The 26861-nt window shown below is 37.1% G+C and overlaps 1 protein-coding gene across 1 annotated transcript in view; it reads right to left on the bottom strand.

Moving 5' to 3' along the window:
* The window catches only part of PRIM2 (DNA primase subunit 2), a 275478-nt gene that overhangs the window by 65402 nt on the left and 183215 nt on the right, over positions 1–26861 (bottom strand). The window contains 1 exon segment of the mRNA XM_006090734.3: positions 25037–25222. Coding sequence (XP_006090796.1) covers positions 25037–25222 — 186 coding nt within the window.

Below are 26861 nucleotides of genomic sequence, written 5' to 3'. Positions count from 1 at the left end.
GCAGAAAGAGGAAAGGGAAATTATCCTCAATCTCTCGATTTCGCACCCTTTAACTTCTGAACAAAGAACTTATGATGTCAGTCTTCTAGCTCCCACTGGTATTGCATCTGAGATAACTAGAACTGGTATCAAAAACTTCACTTTGTTCTGAGCTATGTAGGTTACTAGTTCTGTGACTTTAGACAATTCATTTAAACTTTCTTAGACTCAATCCCAAACTATAAAATGAGATTCAATAATATTCCCTATGAACCGTATTTCAGGGTAACCAAGTGCCCACGATGACTAGAGAACATTCTTCACAGAAGAATTCCAGCTAATAAATGTAGACATGAAAATAAGATGGTTGATTTGGGAAAGCTGATTCAGTGGATAAAACCACTCGATGAAAAGGTGAAGGGGAACTTACAGTGGAATGTTCAGGCTACTGATGTGACACAGTATGAAAAACCAAGTACCACTTATGAAGGATTCTTGGCAAAAAGGTTCCTAAGCTATCTCCACTTACAGGAAAATTGGGAATATGGTAACAAATTAAATGACACCACGGCGGGGGGTGGGGGGCACAAAACAAATAAATCGAGAATGTGAAACGTTCTACAAAACAACTGGTTGATTTCTTCAAGCTATAGACTACAGAAAACAAACAAGAAAGAAAAGGAGAGGTAAGTAAAGGATTACTAACAGAGATTTATGTCACAACAGTCAATGTAACATATGACCTAAAGTAGATCATATATATATGTATGCAATTGGGGAAATTTGAACTTGATCTGGGTATTAGATGTTATAAAAAAAAGTTACTGTTAATTTTGCCAAGTGGTAAGATATGGTATTATAATTATATAAGAAAAGGTTTATAATTTCTAAAGATATAAAAGTGTGCATCAAATGACATAGTCTAGAATTTGCTTTTAAATACTTTAGCTAAAGTAAAAAGAATAAAAAGGGACATATAAATAAAATATGGAAAATATTAATAATTGTTTGATATGGTAATGGGAATATGGGGATTTGAGTTTGTACATGTTCTAAATTAGGAGTCTGCAAATCATACCTGGCCCACAGACTAAATCCAGACAGCTGTCTCTTTTTGTCAGTAACAATATAGTCTCATCCATTTGTTAAATATTGTCTATGGTTGTTTTCATGCTACAACAACAGAGTAGGTGCAATGGAAACCAAATGCTCCACAAAGCCAAAAATATGTACTATCTCTCCCTTTAAAGAAAATTCACTTATTCCTGTTCTAAATTCTTTTTTTTTTTTACTGCCTCTTTGAGAGGAAAGTTAGCCTCAAAAGATTTTTCAGAGCCTTTCTCCTTAAGACTTACCAAGGATTTTCCCTACACTAGCTTCTCAGAAATAAAAACAAAATCACCCACAAAGTAGGGTTGAGGTAGCCTCATACTATTTTCCCATAAGTGAATAAATCATTTCATAGCTTCCAGGTAGTTACTTTTCTGCTAAATCTAGAGGCTTAAAATGAAAATAAACAAATAAGCCAAAAAAGCAGAGGTAAAAAAAAAAAAAAACCCTAAAAACTAAAATATATATTATTATTTTGCTTCAAGTTCCCTGGGTTAAAACAGAATAGCCCCAGGGAAACAATATATTACATGTTTCAACCCATTACAACCAAAGGGAATTTTTCATTTAGGGATGAAGGGAGGGGAAGTATATACACATACAACGCTGGAATTCCGTCCTTATGGATCCAGTGAAGAACACTGTACACCAAGCATGTCAAACTCTAGGCTCGTGGGTTGACATGCTTCTGTACACCCACGGGCCACTTTTTTAAAAATGTATTTTATGGATTTTTTACAGAGGAAGGGAGAGAGATAGAGAGTTAGAAACATCAATGAGAGAGAAACACCGATCAGCTGCCTCCTGCACACTCCCCACTGGGGATGTGCCCGCAACCAGGGACATGCCCTTGACCGGAATCGAACCTGGGACCCTTCAGTCCGCAGGCTGACGCTCTATCCACTGAACCAAACCGGTTAGGGCAGCCCACGGCCATTTTTTTCCTAACTATAAACTTCTGTATATTTTGGATTAATAGTTTAAACACATTCTTTGGCAGTCTTCAACTTAGCTTACATAACCTTCAGGTATACCCATGAGCTGATTAGCAATTTAAGGCCTGAGAAAAGCAAAGTTTCAGAGGGAAATACACTAAGACACGAATGAGTTTAATATGCAAGTACACTAGCTAAAGGGCATAATTAAAACTACATCACTCTTTTAAATCTACATAATTATGTCTCAAAGACATTCTCATTAGTGTCTTATCCTTTGCCACTAAGCTGGAAAGGGCCTCGGGTTTACATGGTTGGGAAAAAATATAAAAAGTTACAGCATATATACACACATACATACATACATACAGGTCAAATAAAATACCTACAAAACTCAATTAGTGAACTTTCCTTTTTAAAGTAATACATAAAATCCACCAGTCAACCATCATTGCTAGTGAGTCCACAGTAAAATATACAACCATAATATCTGTGGATGACCTAATGCCCCAAATTTCAGAAACAAAAATAACCAGAAAGGTTTAATAAACTATTTTTTTTACTTTAGAAGAGAGAAAGAGCTGCTTTGTCTAACAATAACTCAACCAGAGATTTCTATGAACCTGCACTTCCTTTACTATGCAATGATAACTGGTGTTTCTAATGATCAGCCTGCAGCAGCTCCAAATCCTGAAGTTCATGCTAAGTCATTAAAAAGAAGATGAAATTAATTTCAGTATACTTCTGGAGGTGAGTGCATGTCCTCATATTCTCCTTATTTTAAGATTAGTAATATACTTAAGGTATATAAGGGGTTGAGCAAGAGGTCCCCGGCTGGATTCCTGGTCAGGGCACATACCCGAGTTGTAGGCTCGATCCCCAGTAGGGGGTGTGCAGGAGGCAGCGATGAGAGGATGTTTCGCTCTCATCAATGTTTCTACCTCTCTATCCCTCTCCCTTCCTCTCTCACTAAAATCAATAAAAACATATTTTTAAAATCTGGGGTATGAAACTCTATGGGGTATTAAGAGAAATCCTGTCCAAGGACTTGAAGGAATTTTAAATTCCTTTCAAGGAAAATATTGGCCTGAACAGTGGCCCTTCTTCCACCAGCTTCTATTGACACTGATCAAATCTGAGAAGCTGGAAAAGTGATTAGGAAGCTACTGCAGCAATCCACAGGGGACAGTGGTGGTGGGGACCAGCACTGGGGCAGTAGGGGTGATGAGAAGTGATAGACTTTCAAGATTGAGTCAAAAGGATTTGCTGACAGTGTAGATATGGGAGGAAAAAAATGAGTCAAAGACTGTGTACATCAAGGTTTTTTACTTGATCAAGTGTAAGAACGGAAGTGCCATTATCTGAGATGGAAAAGACTGGAGGAGGAGGAGGAGGTTTGGGGTAGGCTAGTGGACCAGGAGCTCAGTTTGGAGACTTTATTTTTGAGATGCTTCAAGTATTATTGCATGTGTGTGATCTAGAGTCTAGAAGCAGGCACTTGGGTATCAGGGTCTAGATCTCAGAGCGGAGGTGAGGCTGGTGGAGATATACATTAGAGGCCTGAAAAGAGAATGAGTTCACCTAGGAGTCAGTATAGATTTATTTTTTTTTGTCTAAAGTTTTACATATGTCTCCTTTTTCCCCGATTGACACCCCCCGCCCCCACGCTAGTATAGATTTTTTAAAAAGGAATATGCTGTGTCCTAGGGCACTAAAATATATATTTTTAAAAATGGAATACTGCCTGAGGGATATTGAATATCTATGACATCTATGCTGTCAATCTAGCCCATGAAGTATCCCATGAACTCTTCTGAACCAGTTTTTCAAATTTTGATCAAAGCGTTCATTTATCTTTGCTGCAACTGAAGAAAAATGGTTATTGTGACATCAATCAGATGGGACTCTGAACTGAGTAGGTCCCTAGATACCATTTTCACAAAGGCTGAGAGGCACAACTTGCTGCAGGTAAGAGGTAGAGCTGAAGTGAAGGAAAGAGCATGTGAGTTCACTAAAACACGTGAAACACTGACATCAGGCGGTCAATGACACGGTGTTGAGGGGAGACCCGAGTGATTTCTGCAGTAACGTTCCTGCATTCAACTTAAACCTTTTACACCCGCCACCAAAAAGTCCAAGTATCAAAAATGTGTGACACAAACAATTTGAGAGGAACTGATCTAAATCATCTATGTATCACCTCTAAGCCTAAAAGTTATCTTTTAAATGACTTCCTAAAAGTTAGAATGTTGGCACTCATTAGAAAATTGAACTCTAAAGAGATCTCATCCCAGCACTCGCCTCCAATTTTCTTTTCTTTGTAAAGGAAAATCGAAACACATGTAGCAAATAGCCATTCATTAGATTTTCTAATTTCTTTCCCAGTATTAAGATCACTATACAGCAACGAAGCCATCCTATAATTTCTCAGCATCCAGCAGGAATACTCCCACTGAGCTTTAATAACATGCTCTCGGCCTTTACAAAGGTTCATTATAAGACTCACCCACTTGAGTTATAGATCTGTTCTTCAGCCAAACGTGGTTTATAAAAGTCCTCCATTGGGTTCCCAAGAGCCTTTACACAAATACTCATAGATCATGAACTACTCATGTGCTTCAATGCTGTGTGTTCAAATCCTATCATCTTTCAAGGTTCAATTCACATATCAATTTTCCCAGGAAGCCCTCTCTGGGTCCACTGGGTGGATATAATAATATCTCTTGAACTTGCTCTATACTGAACTTAACACTTTCAGCCTCAGAATAAATGAGAACCAAAGTGAGGGCATGTTATTGATTATCTATTATATGTTATAGCAGTATAGTAAGAGTACTATCATATGTAACCCCCACACCAATTCCATCACTTCCTTGTTTGAGGGATGAGAAAACGGAAGTTGAGAGAGGCTGACTTCTCAGTCACACAGCTAATAAGGAGCAGATGAGGTCTGCGCTCTGGTTCGACTGCCTTCCAACAGGCTGACCCACCCTCTACAGGAGGCCAGTGTTTTATTTAAGAAGTTATGTGAAAGAATTCCCAGTGTCCAACAAATGTTACTTAAATTTAAACTTCGGAAAACCAGGGTCTCTGCCACTCAAAAAGCTTGTAATTCACTGGAAAGAAATTCAATAGTTGAATTATAAGACAGAAGTTATATCAGTCTAGTACAGACTGTTTTCCTTAAGGTCATGAGTAATGCCTTATGCACATTTTTTCACTCACAGTCCTTAAAAAACATTGGTATATGCAGAGTTTAATGAATACGAATGTGTAAACTTTCTAGTCTAAAAAATTATACTTGTTTCCAAAAATAGGAATCATGGGATTTTTCCCCCCGTAGCTTAATTTAGAGCTCAAGTAGAATAACTAACTTAGCTAGGTGTTCAGCAATGCCTGTTTCTCTGTTTCTTTCAATATTCTGTTCTTATTTTCCATCTGTCCACTTGAAGAAGATGCTACCATCAAGCACATTTAGTGTCTGTATGGTCTACCCAGCAGACAGAAAGGTCTGTGAACCTTAGAGCTTCTAATTACCAAGGAATTCATTGAGTTTCAGGGTATCTCTTTGCAAATCTGGATAACACAATACCTACTCTCATATGATGAATGCTTGAAGACTAAATAAGAATATTTACATAAAGTGTTGGGTACACTGCAGGACTCAATAAGTGCTAGCATCTCTATTGTGACAAATTTCTCCAAATGCCTTAACCATGCCAGAGGATAGCAAATTTACTCTACATCAATCACCTTTTCTAAGTGCTATTAAAAAAAGAAAAGACATTTTTACTTCATTTGTATCTATCAACAGCCTCGAATATTATAAAGCCCCTATTTATAGCTGTCCTTTCCCTCACTATAAGCCCTATAGAAAATGTTCCCTTTTAGGATCTTGATGTATCTTTAATAAAGAGAAAATGCCACAGGCCATCATTCCCTCGGGCTGTCAGGGTCCACTTGCTAAGGATAAGCCACCTTATAAGCCACAGTCAGAAGAGCAGATGACCTGGCTGGAGGGACTCCCTGGAAGAATGACATCATGGTCCTGACCAATTATACTTTTACAAATGAGAGGTAGGTCTTTATTACTACGGTAAAAGTCAAATAGGAAGGGAGAAGGCAAAAAATTTTACTGAGGAAAACTAACAGCTTGACATGCTGAAGACCATGTTCAACTAATGGATACATATTAAGAAAAAACTAGGTGCACTGCATTCTGCCCAGTGCAGTGAGGCAGGTGGGGGAGAGTACAACCATTTTAAGATAGAGTCTCTGCTACTTAGAGACTTGAAATCTACTTGAGATTAGACGGGGTGTTTGGTGGGGAGGGGGGAAGTCACTGCTGGCTCGGATATTCAGGAAAAGATTAACCCAGGAACTGGGCCGTAAGTGATGAACAGAAAAGATTCTTCGTTTCTTACCAACAGTGGCTTAAACTAAATCCAATCTATCCCCAATAGTACTGAAATTAATTCCATCCATGCGCTTAATTATTCAGAATCCTCTCCCCTCTTCAGAAAGTACAACCTCTCCCTTTTCTCTAGGCAATAGATTTATCCGTACTTTAGGTAGATAAAAATTTAAATTATCTTCTTAAAAAAACACAAAAGTTTTGAATGGCCTTGAATGTGAATGTCTACATTTAACAAAATAAAGCTTTTAAAACAATATTTACATGTAAACCATGCATGCTATGAGTCCAAAGAAAGAAGTTATTACTGGCTAAGATGAAACATAGTACAATTATAAACTAAGATTAAATGGCATTACCATGGCATTATTCAAATGCATCCTTTGTGTAGAAGGTCTCGAGGTACAATCAATAAGTTAATAATTAGAATCCATAAAACAATAGCAGATAATAATTGCCATAAAATTCTGTTAACATAATGTTTAAGTGTCGCCTTATCAGAAAGGGCCCATTATTAAACACAGATTTTCTTGGTACTATTCCTAGAAGGTCCATAAATGAGAAAACAACAGTAAGGGATGAAGACTGCTATGCATAAGGTACTTTTGGATCAAGTTCTTTGCAGTAAGAATTTGGAAACTGCAGAAACATACTGCCTGAATTCACGTGTGGCCAAGGCAAAGCTCTGCAAGGGATAAGGGAGCAAGAAGAGGGACCGTCTGGACATGGCCTTCAGTGTGATGGCACCCTTGAAACTCCAAGGACCACGCAAGAGTGTTTCCATCACATTAGTAAAGAATGAAGACACTCAGACCTCAAAAAAATACAACAGTCAAGGCCTTCGTGGTGAGCTAATATCAGGCATACCAGGAAGAAGAAAGGGCAACCACAGCTTACTACACAAAAGAGGAACCCCACCCACTTTTAAAGCCAGAAAGAATGGGACATTTTCAGGAAAAGCAGGAAGAATACGTGATCTCTTCTTGAATTAACTTGAGTGAAATCATTTTTGTTATTGAATATTATATTTAACTACAGGGTGGGGCAAAAGCAGGTTTACAGTTGTTCATATGGAAAATAATATAATAATTAATAAAACAAAAATAAACTCTTTTTCACATGCAACTGTAAAACTACTTTTGCCCCACCCTGTATATTGATAAGATTACTATCCTAGATTTATTTTTTTCTAAATATATATTTTCAAGGTTTTTTAAAATGCTTTAAATCTGAAGGTAGAAATAAAAGCATAATTGTGACAAAACTTACATACAAGAAAATTTGTCAACATACTTTTTTTTTCTCTGTAGGGAGAGAAAAAACACATCTATGATCTATTTAAAAACATCAAAGTGGAAAGCACAACTCATCTTTCATGGGTTTTAAAGTATGCCATTATATCTAAATTACCATATCTATACAAATAAAATGTCTTTAATCCACACATTTTCAATGAAATGTCAGTGTTTACCATTCTGACTTTACATATGCATTCACTGAACAGTATTTCTCAGCCACTCCCTCAGCTAATGACAATGATGTATTGTCTCATAAATATTTACCTATTCCAACACGTGCTTTGTTTTCCACTGCACTCTCTACATAAATCTAAAAGGATAAAATACAGTTTGTTTGTAGAGTTTTTAATATTACAATGGAGAATATCTGACATGGATTTTCATCAAGGAGTTCATTTTGAAATCTGCCCAAGGACAAGGCAGAAAAGACAGGTGGGCACAGAGAAAGTTGGATTTTTTGCGTGGTGATGGCAGAGCTGATCCGCCAGAGGTAGGGCTAGGACTTCAGTGTGTAACGACATTACTTTTCTGAGGTCTATGAGAAAATTCAGAGGGTGAGGATGGCATATAGGAGTTATCTGAAGAGCTGAAGAATGTAAGGGACAGTCAGTCTTAATCAATGCAAAGGAAAAACAGAAATAAAAGGTTGTGATAAAAGGTCTTTAGGTACAAAGATGTAGAGAAACATTTAAGGACATATCAGCTAAAAGACCCAGAAACCACATTGGACATCAACCATTTCCCTTTTGGGTACCTTTCCAGTGGGACCTAAAAAAAAAAAAAGCAAGGAATCCTTCTGAGATTTTAGTAGGAAGCCCTGCACCTTGCCCTCTCTCAAACATTGAAAACTATTACATCACAGGATGCCCGGTTCTAGGTGTGATGAACGGCTTTCCTTGACTCATCCTATGAGACTGTAAGGACCAAAGACTGGAGAGTCAGCCTCATTCAGTCCTAGAGTGATCACAAACCTGGTACCTTATGTTAAACCAGAACCCTTCACAATAAAGGGTCTGAAAGGACTTTACTCATTGAAACCTGAGATGCAGTGAGCTTAATGAGCCTCAGTGTATGCCTGGTCCATCCAGTCCTGCTTCTCACCTGGCTTCTGCTAGGTCTGCCCAACTTCATGACTGCAAGGGGCTCTACTGCCTCGGGCTGGCCTTCCCTGAAACCTTGATTGTTGGGCTGGATCTGGCTGCTGCATTGCAGCTCAACTTCCAGATACTCAAGTCACACTATCCAAGGGTTTAAGATCTAGTGTCTGGTGTTTCTGGGAACATTTGGACAGTTTTCCTTGCCTCACGTTTTCTTCATTATAAAATGGCGAACTCTAACATTCACTTGTTCATATCCCAAGATATGATAAACAACAACAATGCCAAGCCCAGAGCTTATACAAAACTCAAGTCGCGGTTAAATATAATCTTTAATTTAGGCCTTCCCTGACTACCCTATTGAAAACTGCATTCTCTATCTTTTCCTTGCAAAATTTTTCCTCCATAGTATTTTTTACCATTACTATATAATTTTCTTATATCCCTCCCACAAGAATGTTAACACCAGAGAGTTAATATTTTTGTCTAATTTTGTTCACTGCTGTACCTTTAGTATCTAGAAGAGTGTCTGGGACACAGTCGACACTCGATAAATTATTTGTTGTACAGATGAATAAAATACGCTCTTAACATAGCTATCTAGGGAAAGACAGGTTAGCTTGGGCATATCTGAGACAGTGCAAAAGAAAATGACAACCTTATTCTGAAGTATAAAAGCAATCTACTTCTTAGAGTGCCTCATCAATACTATCCTCAAATTTTTTAAGCTGAGTTAAATTTTTTAACCTACTTCATTCTTCTCTGAACCTATTATCACTTAAAAACCTTACTTCACCTAAAAAGTGGTGTTCTTGCCAATCTAAAACATTAACCACCTAAATCTCTGCTTGAGTAATCATCTCTCTATTCCTCACCTGTTAGGATTCCTACTTTTCTGACTGATCTACATCCAATAATTGCATCCTTAAAGCACAGCCATTCTCTGAGCCCGCCCCCCCCCCAACTATTGAAATTTATGTCTTACTAGAAAGGGCAATGCCTGGTGGCATGCATGCACAAAATAGCTATTTGTTGTTTCTCTTTTTTAAAGATATATTTTTATTAATTTTGAGAGAAACATTGATGAGAGAGAAACAATGATCGGCTGCCTCCTGCACGCCCCCTACTGGAGATCGAGCCCGCAGCAGCCCGGGCATGTGCCCTGACCAAGAATAGAGCCAGCGATCTCTTGGTGCATGGGTCAACACTCAACCACTGGGACACCAGCCAGGCTGTTGTTTCTTTTTAAGTAAAATAAAATCCTACTCTACAAAGAAGTAAGCTAACTGGAAACACAATGCCAAGTAATTTTTTTAGAGAAAACAAAACCAAAAAATACTGAGAAAGATTTATTGGAATGATCTGAGTGATAAAGACATAGTGGTTTGTTAAAGAAAGCCTAGAAATACCTTCCCCACACTCTAAGCCCTTGAAATTCCTAACTTCGATATATTTTCCAAAGAAAAGTCTCTTAGTATCAGAAGTCTTACCCATTTTGGAACTTACACACCCCATTTTTCTGGAGAAGATTTACCACCAGGACATAGCAATTAAGGCCAACTCTGTGAAACCTTAACTTGTTCCTCCTTATTATCATTTTCTCCTAAAAGTACTGTATATATTTTTAAATTTTAACCTACCTTAAAATGTTGGATAAAACATCACTTTATATCAATTTTAATCCATATAGTACCACTGATAAAACAACAGTTATAAGTTAATAATTAAAGTTGAAGTTTTCTACTTTTTTATCTCATTTTTATAGTTTAAGAATTGAAAAGCATTTGGAGTAGAACACCAAAAGCAATTAGATTGGCTAAAGCTAACTTTAACCAGAATGGTGTTGGGAGGGAGGGGTAATACTTGTTTGATTCTAATGATAGACTTAATGCAATACACAATTTAATTCAAAATTTGACGAGCTAGACTCTTGACATTCATGAAAGTAAGCAAATAACCTGCCCAAGCCAATGTCTAAATATTAATTTTCATACTGTGTTATCTAGCATTTGTATTTCAAAGGCAATGGAAAACATGGAGATAAGAGTTAAGCCCTTAATATGCACACATTATTATACATCAAAATATTTAGAAGAGAGACTACAATAAAAATTTTGTCACAGGAAATCTTTAAAAAAATATATTCTAGATGACTTGGTAACTGCTAAGGGTTCTTTTAAATTGCTGCTCAATATCAATAATGACAAAGATTAGACTACTTTTGCAAGAAACTACTTTTTATTACATTCAAATGACCTTCCAAGGATATTGCTAATTTGAATATTCAAGCAAAACAAAGTTTTCTTTGAAAGAAAAACCAAAAACATAATCAATTATTATAATTAATATAATTAGTAAGCTAATTAATGTTTGAGTTTCTAGTTAATACGTTTGTAAATATAGAGAAAACATATGAATGATTATAGAATAACCAATTCTTCATTTTAAAATTATTGACTAATACTAGTTTAGTACTGTATAGGTTACATAATATTTCATGCATATACTTCTTTCTTTGAAACATTTTAGGAATCATGACATTACTGATGTCCCCATTTTAGCAATGTGATTGAGATACTCACTAAATGATTAAACACAGAACTGAAAACCTCTATTGTAAGTTGTCTTAAGTTTACATAGTTGTTCGTACCAACGTCAACCTAAACAGCCGTTTACTCTTCTTCCTGAGAGTACTGGGAAAAGCACAGTGTTCGGACTAACACAGACCTGAGTTCTCACTCAGTTCTCATCATGCACCACCCACCCTTGCCGCCTGGGGAAAGCTCATTACACTCTCCATAAAAGGATGATGACGCTTATCTCACAGTGTTGTGAGATTTAATGAAATAAGAAACATAGGAAGGGTTTAATAACAGCATGCCTGCTTTGCCACTTCCTACGCCTGAGTAGATTTTACCTTATGCCCTCTCTTGCTTCTGCTCTAAGGCCACACGACATGGTGAGGGAAAGTAACAGAACAATGCTGACTCAGCTGACTACAAATTTACGGCCTGGTACAGTTTTCTCATTAGTAAACTAGACATAAATAACACCTATCTCCATAGATGGTGCAGGCAAAGTACTAATTATAGTGCCTGGCATATGCTAAGCCAGTGGTCGGCAAACTCATTTGTCAACAGAGCCAAATATCAACAGTACAACGATGGAAATTTCTTTTGAGAGACAAATTTTTTCAACTTAAACTATATAGGTAGGTACATTGTTATTAACTTAATTAGGGTACTCCTAAGCTGGCCTTTGCTAAAAACGTCCTCAATCTGATTGAGGTACGTTCGCTGAGGTCGACCCCTTCCAACTCTCCCATCCACACTCACCTTGTATACTTGTTTCGTCTATCTCCTTTCGTTCATCCTCTCTATATGTCCAAACCATCTCAACATACCTTTCTCAATCCTCGACACTACATCTTCTTTCACTCCACAACCTTCCCTAAAATTAACTTAATAAACTTTACTTAAAGTTTTAAGTCTACTTCGCACTATACGTGCACGCCCACATGTGGTATTTTGTGGAAGAGCCACACTCAAGGGGCCAAAGAGCCTCATGTGGCTTGCGAGCCACAGTTTGCCGACCACTGTGCTAGGCACTCAGTAAATAGTCAAATTGTCATTACTCTGTAGCTTAGCAATCTTTTTATTTATCATAGGCAAACTCCTTAGCATACTTCCGGAAAGGTGTTATTCTACACGCTCTTCCACTTTCCTTAAGCCCTAATTGCACCAGATCCTCTGGTAAGTGATCTCCCTACTTACTTTACTGAAAAGATGGGCAGTGGCATGAGCTTCCCCAGCTCCTTTCTTCCCTCAAACACTTCTTTACCAACTTAAAAATCTCTCATATAACTTCCAGGTCTCAGACAAGTAGGTATCCTCTCTGAACTCCTTACACAATTCGTTCATTCATTCATTCAAAAAATTTTATTGAACATCCATGAACCTTCGGCACCGTGCCAGGTGCTGGGTATATGGGGGTAAAAAAGACCAAAAAAAGTTCCTACTCTCAGGAGTACAATATGGAAGAGGAGAGTCACCCTATTTAATAATCACACCAGGAATATTCTCTATTTCCTCAATTATTCCCAGCACACCCTCCATTTCCATGAGTTCCAGTTTGAAATCACCTTTGCTTGGCACGGTCACCCTCTAAAGCTATGATGATCTATTTCTCTCCTTTCTGACTTCTGAAACTTCTGAAACAAACACTCCATTTCCATTGTTTCCATTTCTTCATGTGGTCAAGGAAACTTGGAAATCTGACTCCTGTCTGTACTTTTCTGAGAACTTCCTCAAAATAATATCCATGCCTTTCTCAGTTCTAGAAGTACCACGTACACCTTACTTTTTAAATTCTCCTCTTCCTCAGTGTCTAGGTCTCCAGACTGATTTCTCTCTGCTACTCCAATTTTTCTGATAATTCTGCTTTCACTTTAGGTTCCTCCATTTCCATTCCAAGCAGTGGGTATTCCTCAAAGTGGAGTCCTCTGCTCTCTAAATTCCTCCCTATATTCTCTGTCAACGTATTTACCTTCAAAAGATTTTCCTCTCATTTTCATTTTGACTCTCAAATCAACATCTCCATGTTCCTTCACATAGAACAAATAATGCCTTTCACAATGTGAGTACTCAACAAATAATTACAGAATGAAGGAAGGAAGGAACAAGCCAACTAATCAACCAGCAACAATTTTTACTTCGACATTAATTCAACTTTACACCTAAAACCAAACCCATGATCCATTTCTCCTCCGCTCTAAGCCTAGACAAGTCCGATCACCATCCATTACCTATGTTAATTGAGCTTCTTATCTTTCTATTTTACATAGGCTGACCACCTGAGTTAAACTTAATTCTTTCCTCATTCTGTCCTACAAACTGTCCCTCAAAACGTTTCTGGAATCCACCCCTTCCATTTTGCTCTTATCACTACTACAACAAGACCTAATCTGGTCAACTATCCCATTCCTAGTCCCTCCCATTTCAATTCTGCATATTACTTCCACATTAATCATCTGAAAACAATTATCCTGCCCTGGTTTAAAATTCACTAATGGCTTTCTCTTGATTTAAAACAAATTTCACTTAAAGCACCTATATCAGTGATGGCGAACCTATGACACGTGTGTCAGAGGTGACACGCGAACTCATTTTTTTTGGTTGATTTTTCTTTGTTAAATGGCATTTAAATATATAAAATAAATATCAAAAATATAAGTCTTTGTTTTACTATGGTTGCAAATATCAAAAAATTTCTATATGTGACACGGCACCAGAGTTAAGTTAGGGTTTTTCAAAATGCTGACACACCGAGCTCAAAAGGTTCGCCATCACTGACCTATATTCTCACACTAATATCTTTCTGTCTCCTCTCTTCTCATCCCCTTACTACTTTCCCAAATTCTACACTACAAATAGATAGTAATTTTTAAACATTTTAAGTACTAAAATCCAACTTTTAAGTGAAATCTTACACAGAATTATAAGACACAGATACAAATACACTTCCTAAAGCAGGGCCAGAAATCAGACCCCTCCATCTGCCTTGTGAGTTTCTGCCCCCTTTGCTGGGGAACCCAGGAGCTCCCAAGAACACAGCCTGAAATTGCTTGAATATTTCCTAAAACAAACTCTCTGCTGGAATTTAGTCCCTAATTCTTTTCTTTCCCCTTAACCTTCCGCAGCATTCTAAGTTATATGAAACACTTGGATTTTTTAAAATATATTTTTACTGATTTCAGAGAGGGAATGGGAGAGATAGAAACATCAATGATGAGAATCACTGACTGGCTGCCTCCTGCATGCCCCCTACTGGGGATGGAGCCCGCAACCCAGGCATGCGCCCTTGACTGGAATTGAACCTGGGACCCTTCAGTCCATAGGCCAATGCTCTATCCACTGAGCCAAACTGGCTAGGGCTATATGAAACCTCTTAAAAAGCCAGCATAAATGTGATTCTACCTGTGGAAACCACTGATTACTCCATGTCAAGCTAACATCTCCTTCCTATGAAGTCCTAGAATAAGAACAGCTAGAACTTAGAGAATGTCAGAATCTGCACTCAGCCCTTGCTTAATCCTCTCCACTTTCAATGAAGTGTAGACAGGTAGACAGACAGATAGAGATATATGTGTATATCTACACACATATACATAATCACTGTCCACATTCCATAGGTAATGGCACATGTTAAGTAATTTGCCCAAGAGCACACAGTTTTGTTTGGTTTTTATAGTGGAACCAGACTTTAACACCCCAAATGTGAACTCAGTCTGACTCCAAGGGTGAACTCTACCTATTAGTTCTTTTCAAATTTTTTCATGTCACCAGGCACATATAAAATGAGATTTGTAAAGCTCTCTAGGACAAAGGGAAGAAGCTGCTCACAGTCTAAGGCAACTGTTTTCAGTACCCCATGGCCAGCTTAGCCTTCTCAGAGGTTCATGGGGTCAATACTGGGAAACTCTGCTGTACATACCATTTGGTAATTCCTAGTGCCTGGCATAGTGTAGATACTAGATTTATGTGCAGGTTATTGAAAAAGGACAGCACATTATGCTGGAATTGCCAACAGAAGTGGACAGGAGGACAAGTAAGAGCTGAAAAATTTCAGTGCCTATATTTTGGAAAGCCAATAACCAATTGAGATTTTTATAAGGGCAATATCTACATTTACACAATGGAATACTACTCAGCCATTAGAAAAAGAAAAAAAAATCTTACTTTTGTGACAGCATGGATGAACCTGGAGAGTGTAATGCTAAGTAAAATAAGCCAGTCAGAGAAAGACAAATACTGTACGATTTCACTTACAGGTGGAATCTAATGAACAAAATCAACTAACAAACAAAATAAAAACAGACTCATAGATACAGAGAACAGACTGAAACTGTCAGAGGGGAGAGGATTGAGAGACTGGGTGAAAAAGGTGAAGGGATTAAAAAAACAAAAACAACTTATATATAACAGTATGGTGACTACCCGAGGAAGGTCGGAGTAGGTAAAGGGGAATAAATGGTGATGGAAGGAGACTTGACTTGGGACGGGGAACACACAATATACAGATAAAGTATTATAGAATTATACACCTGAAACCTAAATAATGTTTATTAACCAATGTCACCCCAATAAATTCAATAAAAAAGTTAAAGAATAAAATTTCTTGGTCTTTAGTGTGCATCAGTTTCACCTGGAAGGCTTGTTAAACCCCAAACTATGGGCTCCACACCCAGAGTTTGATTCATAGAGTGTGTACTTCAAACAAATTCCCAGATGCCACTGAAGCTGATGCTGCTGGTACAGGTCCTGGGAGAACCACTGGTCTTAGAAACAGAAACCCTAGTGATAAATAGCCTTCATGTACTCACTCCCCCCCCCCCCCCGCCCCCGCCAAATATTTAATGCTTTGGTTGTCAATGTTTAACAACATAGGCCTCTTCTAAGTCATGATGCAAACTGGGTTCTGGGACAAGAGATAAGCTTTTTAAATAGTGCTAAATGTTCCTTGACCCAATTATAACAACATGTAGTACACCTTAAGTATGCTATCATCAGGGACAGGAATTCAGCTACATAAAATGTACATGATCTATGTTGTGCTTAATATCCAGCACAGCCAGGTCAAAGCCATTCACAACAGCACCAATATGAGCAATCTGATTAAGAGGACACATTGCTTTGAATTTATTAGAAGAATTATCCAGTTCAATTTATTCTTAACAAAGCTAGTGGCTGAAGTGATTTAACATCCAAGTTCCAAGTGAACGAATATTTTAGCAGTATATTTTTTCATGCTTTAAACCGAGGTTTGATTAATGTTCATGGAGTGAGGCTTTTTCTCAGGTACACTGGCATGTAAATAATCACAACCAAGAAACACTTGCAGAAAACTGTACTGTGATTAATTAAATATATTTTATTTGCAGAAAGCATAGCTGCATTTATTTCAGAAATCTAAGAAATTATTTGAAGAATAATATATTCAAAGCTTCAAATACTTCTTGTAGAATCACTCACAAATCCAAAGAATGCTATTTGACAACCCAAATGCAAGTTTCAAAAATCCCCAACCCCCACTGACAAGGGTCATTGAAAAGGCTTTACTTAAAAAAATTTAATATATCATAAATACTCATATTCAATATATGTAATTATATCTAACAATAAAAAAACGATATTACGAAATAAATATTTTGGGAGTAAGAGATACCCTAAAGCAATTAGTTTGTTATAAGATCAGTCACCCCAGCAGAATGTTCTCTTGCAAATGGCTGATATTTTAATACTAAAATCCCTTACACTCTAGGACAATATGCATCCAAATAAAAATGATATTCAAATATACTGACCAGGTAAAATTCAAGACACCTGAAAGCACAGATTTAAGAATGAAAACAATCAAAACTCACAAAGAGTGGAAAAGCGAGCGATGCTCTACTTTCCCCTCATTCCTGTTCACTGAGTATTCTCATCCTTACATACCTACTAATCCACGTCATTCACTTCCTTCAAATCCTAATTCAAGAATGATCCTCAAGAAATCTTCAGAAACTCGATCTACTCTGATAACTTCCTTACTCCACATAACCTCAACAACAACTTTCCTTTTCCCCATGTTTTGTAACTGTTTTCTAATTACGTCTACCTCTCAACTCACCCTGTTACAAGTAGGTTAAAAATTAAAGTCTTACATCAAAAGGACTGTTTATTTATTTTTAAAAATCAATATTGGCCCAGATATCAGAAATCCATATTTATAGAGGCCAAATTAATTTGAACCAAGTGGAAATATAAGTGGAAACTTTGTTCATACTATTTTCCTTTTCTCAGTACACTTTCATAACATCCCAGATTCACTACACAATTGTAGTAAATATTCAAAGTTATGAAATTACATCTATTTAAGTAAATTACAGTTATCAGTTGACCCTATATAGCTGAGCTGATCCCAATGGACAGGTTTCTATCCAGCAAGACTACTTCCTCCTGGCCTACTAATCTATCTCTTTGGTAATAGTTAAAACCAAACACTATGATTATAGAATCATCTCTAGCCACTATCATTCTTACAGCTCAGGTTCACACCATCGAAAGGATGGGCTACCCTCTCTCAACTAAGGTCCTGTGAAAATGCTGCTCCCTCAACATAGCACTTCACTTGTTCCTCTGACTAACTCCTTAATTGTAACTGGCAAATATAACATCCTAATTCAGTGACACACAGTAGCCATTCTCCTTCCCCACCACTCCTTCCCCTGATCTATAGAATCCTATGAGCACCTCTACCACAGCAATTATCATACTGAATTTGTGTATTTCTATTTATCTGGTTTGTCCAGGAGACTGTAAAGCCCTCATAAAGAAGGACTGTGCCCTGTCCATGGGGAACACTCAATAAAAATCTGTTGAATGATCAATGAAAGGAGATGGAATATGTATGTGTGTGTATGCACACACAAACATAGGCATATTTTTGTACTTTTAAAACAAATCATAATTGGACAACTGTATTATTTACATATTTGCAACTGAATATGTACTGTATTTCTGGACACTAAAAAAATAATGATGATAACTGGTTATCATTTCTTACATAGTGCATTATCTTCCAACCTACATTTTGATTTAGAGAAATACATGGAAGACAAGAAAGTTGGCTAGCTACTAAAGTTACTTGTTAGAAATACAGCTTTACCTACAAAGAAACAAAGATTTCTTTTCTTATACTGAAAGCCACTTTTTAAAGCTTGGGCAGAATTTACCACATATTCAGCAAACATTTAAGAATTGTCAGGGCTTGTGCTAAGCCCTTGAGACCCAAAGTGACAAAATCATAGTCCCTGCATTCAAGTCGTTCAAAATCCAGTCCTAAAACACACATGCAACAAAGATACTGCAATTTGATAACAGTTATAGAAGCCCTATCCTCTGCTATGAAAACCTTTTCTATACCACAACCCCTTTGGCAAGCCCATGATGTGAAATCCCTTCCAATTTATAAAATCAATAGTTTCTGTTGCAAAGTCAGGTCCTACTAAAATTCTTGATTTAATTCAGTTTCAAGTTCACTATAAATGGAATAACAGCTCATTAACAAACAGTTATATAGAATTGATTTATGTAAAGGCATTTGGGAAAAATAGACAAAATTTTCTCTGATTTTCCATGAATTTATATCTATGGGGACTTATTCTTTAGTTCACACAATAAATAATTAATGAGTGCCTGCTATGATTCAGGCACTATTCCAGGTGCCTAAACATGCCGCGATAAACAAGAAAGACAAGACACCTGTTTTTATATAATTTTTATTCTAATTGTAGGATATAGGTGATAAATGAATAAGCAATAAATATGAGGTAGTGATAGGTGCCCAAAATTATAAGAGCATAATCTGGTAGGAAGTAACTGGAAGCTATAAGGTGGCACCTCTCTCTATTATTAATACCACTTACTGGAGTGTGTATGCTAGTCTACAAGTCGTTTCAAAAGAAAAGAAAAATAACCCAAACTAACAACACTGAGTAAGCCTTTTACAGACAGATGGCTACTCTTTATATACATAGAGGGACTGAGTTAGTATATCGAATTCCTAATAAAAGATAAGTAACAGTGAGCATCAGATCCTTAAGCTGCTTCCACAATCACATTATTACTGTTCAAAAATGGTTGTAAGAGAAAATAAGAATGTGTAGACTATAACACAGAAGCTGCTTAACCTTAATAAGAAGTATCTAGGGACATGCTCCTTTAGTATTAATACTCTGGGTGACAGTTACAAAAGCTAATGCATACAGTGTTAGATTATTTTACAATATGGACAACAAATTCCCCTCCAACTGTAAGCATAACCTGAGATAGAAAAGTATTCCAAATATTTTTTTTAAAAAAGGCAGATAAATCCCTGCAACAAACAGAAGCAAAGGGAAGATGGGAGAAAGAGCCAGACACTAATTAGGCAAATGATTCATGAAGAACGGCACTTAATTTTTAGAAAGGAGGTAGGGAAAAGGGATATTTAGTTCTAGACAATGTATCTAGGGAAGGTGGCAGTGACAAGTTACATCTAAAAAGTGCTGGAGTACTAATCCTTTCTCTGTTGCTTTAAAAGTAATGGCAAAGCACCCACAATTTTTGCTTAGATGCATAAAGCAAGTTACAATGAGGACATAAGCACAAAAAAGAAAGAAATCAGATATATGACCATTTAGGAAACAATAGTAAAGGAGAATTTCAGTTAAAACTGACTTTATCACCACAACATTTTTCCTGCACTGTCAGGAAATGAGCTATTCAGCAACAGTAACTGTTCCAAAGCATTCCTAGGTTTAACACCAAAGTGTTTTAGAGCTCTACAAAAAATGTCTAATATACATCCTCCATAATCACTCTTTACAAACAGTACTGAAGCCATCTATTTTCTTCATCTCTTCAGAGTATTTTTAATTGTATGTAGAATTAACAAAAAGGTACAATTATTAAACTGAAGAGAATATTTTAATAAACTAAAAGATACTTATAATATTTCATTGCAAAATATGTAAGAGATGCAACTAAGAAAAGCATGAACATGTATTTACAAATACAGACTCTAACAATAGAACACTAGACAGACACCATAAATCATATGCATAATTTATAGTCTTTTTGTCAAAATAATATATTTGCTGTAATCAATAATAAGCTAATGAATATATAGATTGCTATATATTATCTAGAAAGGTACAAATTATTTATTGATTTCCTTTTGCAATAATTTTTGAAGAAAACTTTTACAATGCAAAATAAAAATCCCATTCAAAAAATATTTTCATATACACAGGTTTAAAAATAACTAAATACTGCCCTGGCCAGTATGGCTCAGTTGATTGGGCATTGTCCCATGCACCAGGAGTTTGCTGGTTTGACTCCTGGTCAAGGGCACATGCCTAGGTTGCAGGCTCGATCCCAGGTGAAGGGCATGCAGAAGGCAGCCAATCGATGTTGTAGTCTCACATCAATGTTTCTCTCTCTCTCTCTTTCATCAATAAACGACTGTGTGTGTTTTTAAATAACTAAGTACATTTATACATAGGCCATCACAGATACACCTAAAAAGGGTGGGTCAGGGAACAGGTGTACAAATCAAAGGCTTGTATTCAGAGCAAGTTTTCCCTCCTCTCACTTTCCTCTTCCCCCTCTCAGTGTACAGAACAAACCAAGCTAGACTGCTAACTCAACTTCTCTCTTTTCACTTCAGAACTACAGTCCATAAAAATTTATCTACTGTGATGATTAATTCTGTGTTAACTTGACTGGGCCAGGAGTGCCTAGACCAGTAATGGCGAACCTTTTGAGCTCAGCATGTCAGCATTTTGAAAAACCCTAACTTAACTCTGGTGCCGTGTCACATATAGAAATTTTTTGATATTTGCAACCATAGTAAAACAAAGACTTATATTTTTGATATTTATTTTATATATTTAAATGCCATTTAACAAAGAAAAATCAACCACAAAAATGAGTTTGCGTGTCATAGGTTCGCCATCACTGGCCTAGACTATGGTCGGACATTATTCTGGTGTGTCTGTGAGGGTGATTCTGGATGACAGTGACATCTGAATTGGGAGACTGGTATGACAGATCACCCTCCCTGGTGGTGGGGGGACCAAGCCAACCCTTTGAAGATACCAATAGAACAAAAAGGCTGACTCTTCAGTGAGTAACAGGGCACTTCCTCCTGCCCGACTGCCTTATGCTGGACCGTGGGCTCTCCCTGCTCGCGGACTCAAGCTCAAGCTCTTCCTTGGTCTCACGTCTCCTGCACTTGAACTGGAAGTACACTAGCGCACTCCTGAGTCCCCAGCATGCTGACTGCAGACCTTGGGACTTGTCAGCCTCCATAATCACAGGAGCCATTCCTTATAATAAATCTCTTTTCATACACACCCATTCTATTGGCTCTATTCCTCTGGAAAACCCTAATACACCTACCTCCTTAATATATCAAACTCCTAATAAAATATCGGAAAACATTTTAAAGTAATAATACATAATTCCAATGACAAGGCAAGATACACAGCTTGATAAGAGTCTAATTTAAAACCCTCCTGAACCATCATTTCCTAGCATGCATCAAAACTTTAAACCTGTCTACAGTTTTCACCAGGTAATTTTATTACCTGATGAATATATACAAAGGACATAATCAGAACTATAATCAAAGATTTATGTGCTCAGGATATCGATGCAATACCATTGATGGCAGAGTCAGACAGACACAGCTATATGTCCAATAATAGGGGAATGATTGACCCAATTAAATCACTTTCAAAGGATGTGCTGTCATGCAGCTAATCCAAATGATATTTTCAAAAATGACTCAGCAACACGGGGAAATGATAACAGAAAGTCAGTTTTTAAAAGGTGGGGACATAGTGGTGTCTAGCTATCTAGATTACAGAGGAAAGGCTAAAATTTTCACAATAATTATTTCTGAATGGGGAAATGGCAGGTCTTTTTTTTGTATTTTTCATATTTTCTATAATCAGAATGTTACCTTTAACATATATATTAGAAGTCTAAAAACATTGCCCAAAATTGTGTTTAAAGAAGACCCTATTAAATGATAAATTAAAAATTTATCAATGGAAGCGGTTTTTAAAACAAATCTGTAAAAATTATAAGAGCTTTTTAGATGTTATAAAAGAATCTTGAACTTTAAAAATATATAAAGCTAGGGACATGTTACGGGCTGAAATGCACATGTTGAAGCCCTAACTCACCAAGTGACTGCATTTGGAGATACGGCATTTAAAGAGGTCCTGAAGGCTAAGTAGGGTGGTAAAGGTGGGCTCCAATCCCTTATGACTGTGTCCTTATAAGAGGAAAAGACATCAGGGAAGTGAAAGCAGAGGGAAGGCCAGATGAGAACACAGCAAGAGGGTGGCTGATGGAAGCTGGGGAGAGAGGCTTGAGAAGAAAACAAATCCGCCCACACCATGACCTTGGACTTCCAGCCTCCAGAACTGGAGAAAATACATTCTTGTTGTTTAAAGCACCCGTCTATGCTGTATTAGCCCTAGGGGACTAATATAAGACATAATACAGTGTCATACAATGTACTTGGTAAATATTCTTGGTTTTATCATTTATCTTTACTGGGAAGAAGAAAACTAAGAAATAAACAATAAAAAATTTTACTTTGTACCAGTGTCATGGCTTTGAAGGGATAAAAAAACATATTTCCAAAATAAAATGTTATTAGCTAGCACTTTTAAATAAGGAATAGGAGTGGGAATCTGAGTACTATTAATAGACTTAAAAGCAGTTCTTTTTTAAATCTTTATTACTGAAAATATTATATATATCCCCTCTTTCCCCCATTGTCCTCTCCAATCAGAGAAAGATAAGTATCACATGATCTCACTTATATGTGGAATCTAATGAACAACATAAACTGATGAACAAAAAAAAGCCGTTTTTTAATGTTTACCTAAAAATGCTCCACGATGTAACTTAGCATAATACAATAGAAAACATTTTAAATAGTTTTCAGCTTGAATGACATGACATGTGCATGTAAGTAATCAGACCTCTAGGAAAACCTGTTAATGTAACCATCTTTCAAATTCCAACTACAGAGACTGGAGAAGAAAAAACGGAAAACTTTTACACAGGTATCCAAGAAGAAACTGATCACACACCCAAACAAGACATGCTGATAAATAAAAAACTGATACACAAAAGTAGGAAATAAGCAGAATCAAGTGTCATTACAAAACTTGAAGTAGGGGTCAGAAATAAAGCAGGAGAGTGGCTCATAGATTTGGGCGAAGCTAGCAACTTGTCGATTGTAAACACATGCTTCAAACAAGTGACCAAGCAACTGTCCACATGGACATCACCAGGCGGCCAATGCAGAAATCCAACAGACTGTGTTCCTGGAAGCAGGAGACGGAGAAGCTGTGCTCGCTCTGCAAATGAGAGCGGGAGCAGGTTGTGTACTGACCATGAACTGTTAGCATCAAACATTAGAGTCAAGCTGAAGAACAGCACCAAAGGAATCGTAGCGCCAAAATATAACGTTAACATTCCTGATGGCTTTAAAGCCCACGTAAAAGCAGATTGCACTGTGGAACTTAACTGAACAAGAACCAGAGGAACTGAAACTAGAAATATTATGGAGGAAGAATGCAAAAAAATAAAAATAAAAATTCAGAAGCAAAAAGAAAAGACAAATTGAGATGGATGACAGAAGAAACACTAAAAATTGTTAGAGGCAAGACCAGAGGCAAAAGTAAAAGGTGACAAAGCCAAGGTTAGAATCCTGAACTCCTGAACTCACTTTTTAAACAATGATCATGTAGAAATAAAGAGAACCATTACAATGTCAATATAAGGAGAGAGAAGAGAACAATGGCAATGGAAAAGCAGAAACTGCTACCAGAAGATTCAAGAACTGCAAGTAGACAAAGAAGCACATTATCTGACCAGGAGAAAGTGAAGGGAAGGTGGAAACAATATGCTGAAAATCTATACAGAACAGACAAAGGGATGGCGGGCACCTTGGAAGAAGAGTCCTAGGAGGATGAACCTGTAATTCTAGAAAGTGAAGTGAAAGCTGCCTTCACAGTATTGGGAAGAAACAAACCACCAGGGGTGGCTGGGATACCAAGAGAGTTATTTCAACCCACAGACACGGAATCCGTCTGTTACACTCCGAACAAGGATATGTCAACAAATATGGAAAACAAAACAATGACTTAAAGACTGAGGACACAACATTGTGGACATCACTCATTCGCAGGGTGGCCAGGAATCAGAGCTGACTCAGCTGCACGCACACACACGTACATTTGTATATTACACGGACATATACATTCCCACAGAAATATAACTCAGAGAGAAATTGCCATCTTATCACAGCTGCTGCCAGTATACCCACAGAGGAGAAGACTCTTTATTTAAGCATCAGTTTATACCTGGCCCTGCTGTTTTAACCTTCCCCTTGGAATTAACTTAACTCTCCCAATCTTTTGTTTAGTATCTATTACATTAGTACATGAGTTTCCTTTTTACCTAAAAGAAACTATAGACATGTTTATATTTTAGAACTGTCAACTACATTTCAGGGGCATATTGAAAATCAGACCTTTTAGTTTCGAACCAAAGTAAAATTCCAGTTACTGCTCTGGTTTTTCAAAATTACCTTGTCTGGATCCATCTTTCCTCTGATAAATTCTTGCTTCCAGAACTGCAGTGCCTGCTCCAGCGTTAAGCCAATGCCCTTCAGGAAGAGGCCGTACTGCATGCGGCCCCCGTGGCGGAGATGGTGAGTGTCCCGCAAAGCTTTGTGTAACTGACGCATGCACGGTGGGAAGGATTTGGTACAAAGCTACAAGAGAAAAAGAGTTTTCGGTTATATGAAAGACTTACCAAGTCACTCACAATATTTGTTGCAAACTCAATTTAATTAGCAAATTCAGTCTAATTGGTGTAAAAACAAAAATGATAAGGATTACTATCTTACTGAGATTACAGATGAACTTTCTTATTAATATTTTATATTGATTACATGTTGAAATTATAAATATTCTGCTTTGGGGGTTAAATAAAATATATTACAAAAATGTATTTCATCTATTTATTTAAAAATTTTAAATTAATTTTTTTTCATTTGAGAAACTATAGATTCACAAGCAGCTGTAAGAAATAATACAAAGAGCTATCAGATGACTAGTTTCCCCCAGAGGTAATAGCTTGCAAAACTATAGTATATTATCTCATCCAAGATGCTGGATTTTAATAATCCACCAGTCTCAGATTTCCTCAGTTGCACTTATGTGCCCATTTCTATATTTATGTAGCTTTACGTAATTTTATCACATGCAGGTTCCTGCATCCACCATCACAGTCAAGGTGCAAAACAGTTCTATCACCACAAGGATCCTTCGTACTTCCCTTTTATAACCACCCCACGTACCTTCTGCACCCTTCCCAGCCCCTCACCCTGGGCAACTATGAATCTGTTCTCTAGCCCTATGATTTTGTCATTTCAGCTGTGTTATGTAAACAGAATCAGATAGTATGTAATGTTTTGGGATTAGGTTTTTTTTAATTCAGCATAATTCCCACAAAATTCATCTTAACACCTTTCGTACCACTCACGAGTTTTCTCCTGTTTTGCGCGCGATCTGTTAAGGACCGCTCACGAGTTCTCTCGTTTTTCACGCCCATGGAAAAAGGAGCGAATCTAGATACTTACGTAAATTTTGTTTGGTTCCTCTTCATAGAGGAAAATGTTTTACGCAGTACCATACGTTAAAAAAGTACTAGGAACTTTGTTTAATTGTTTTTGTAAATAAAAATGTTATAATTATTGAAAAACGACACCTAAAGTGCATTATGATGATTTAAATAACTTGCAGTTTGCCCGAAAACGTGTGGTCCCTGGCGTATGTCTTAGAGATTTCTATGCAGTATGAAAGGTGTTAATTGCTGCAGATATCAGTAGCTCGTTCCTTTTTTATTGCTGAGTAATATTCCACAGTACGGATGAACCACAATTTGTTTAACCATTCACTTGCTGAAGGACACTTGGGCTATTTCATACTGTTTGGGGCTATCTCAAATAAAAAGAATGTACAGGTTTTTGTGTGAACATAAGATTTCATTTCCCTGGGATAAATGTTCAAAAGTACAGTGGCTGAATCACAGATGAACTTTTAAAATAACCCAAATACAAAGTAGCACACAAAAATAAGAGAAATGGTTCTCAAAAGAAATCCTAAAAAAAAAAAAAAAGTGTTAAAGAAATCAACAGTTACAAGAAGAAAATTATAGGTCTTTCCTTTGGTGTCAAACATAAACTATCATTGCCCACTTTCAATTCAACTTTTTCATTTATGGTCTTAACTGCATTCTCTCTGACTTCCTCAAATAGCCTCCTCTCAAGACAAATTCTCACCCCCTCATGTATTCCTTGGCAAGCTCAACTTTACCTGTAAACAGGAGCAGGTCTCACTTTGCTTGAG

The sequence above is a fragment of the Myotis lucifugus genome, unplaced genomic scaffold (assembly GCF_000147115.1).
Source record: "Myotis lucifugus unplaced genomic scaffold, Myoluc2.0 scaffold_80, whole genome shotgun sequence".
Lineage (NCBI taxonomy): Eukaryota > Metazoa > Chordata > Mammalia > Chiroptera > Vespertilionidae > Myotis > Myotis lucifugus.
The sequence above is the reverse complement of the archived record's forward strand: the minus strand, read 5'-3'. Positions and strand labels throughout refer to the sequence as shown.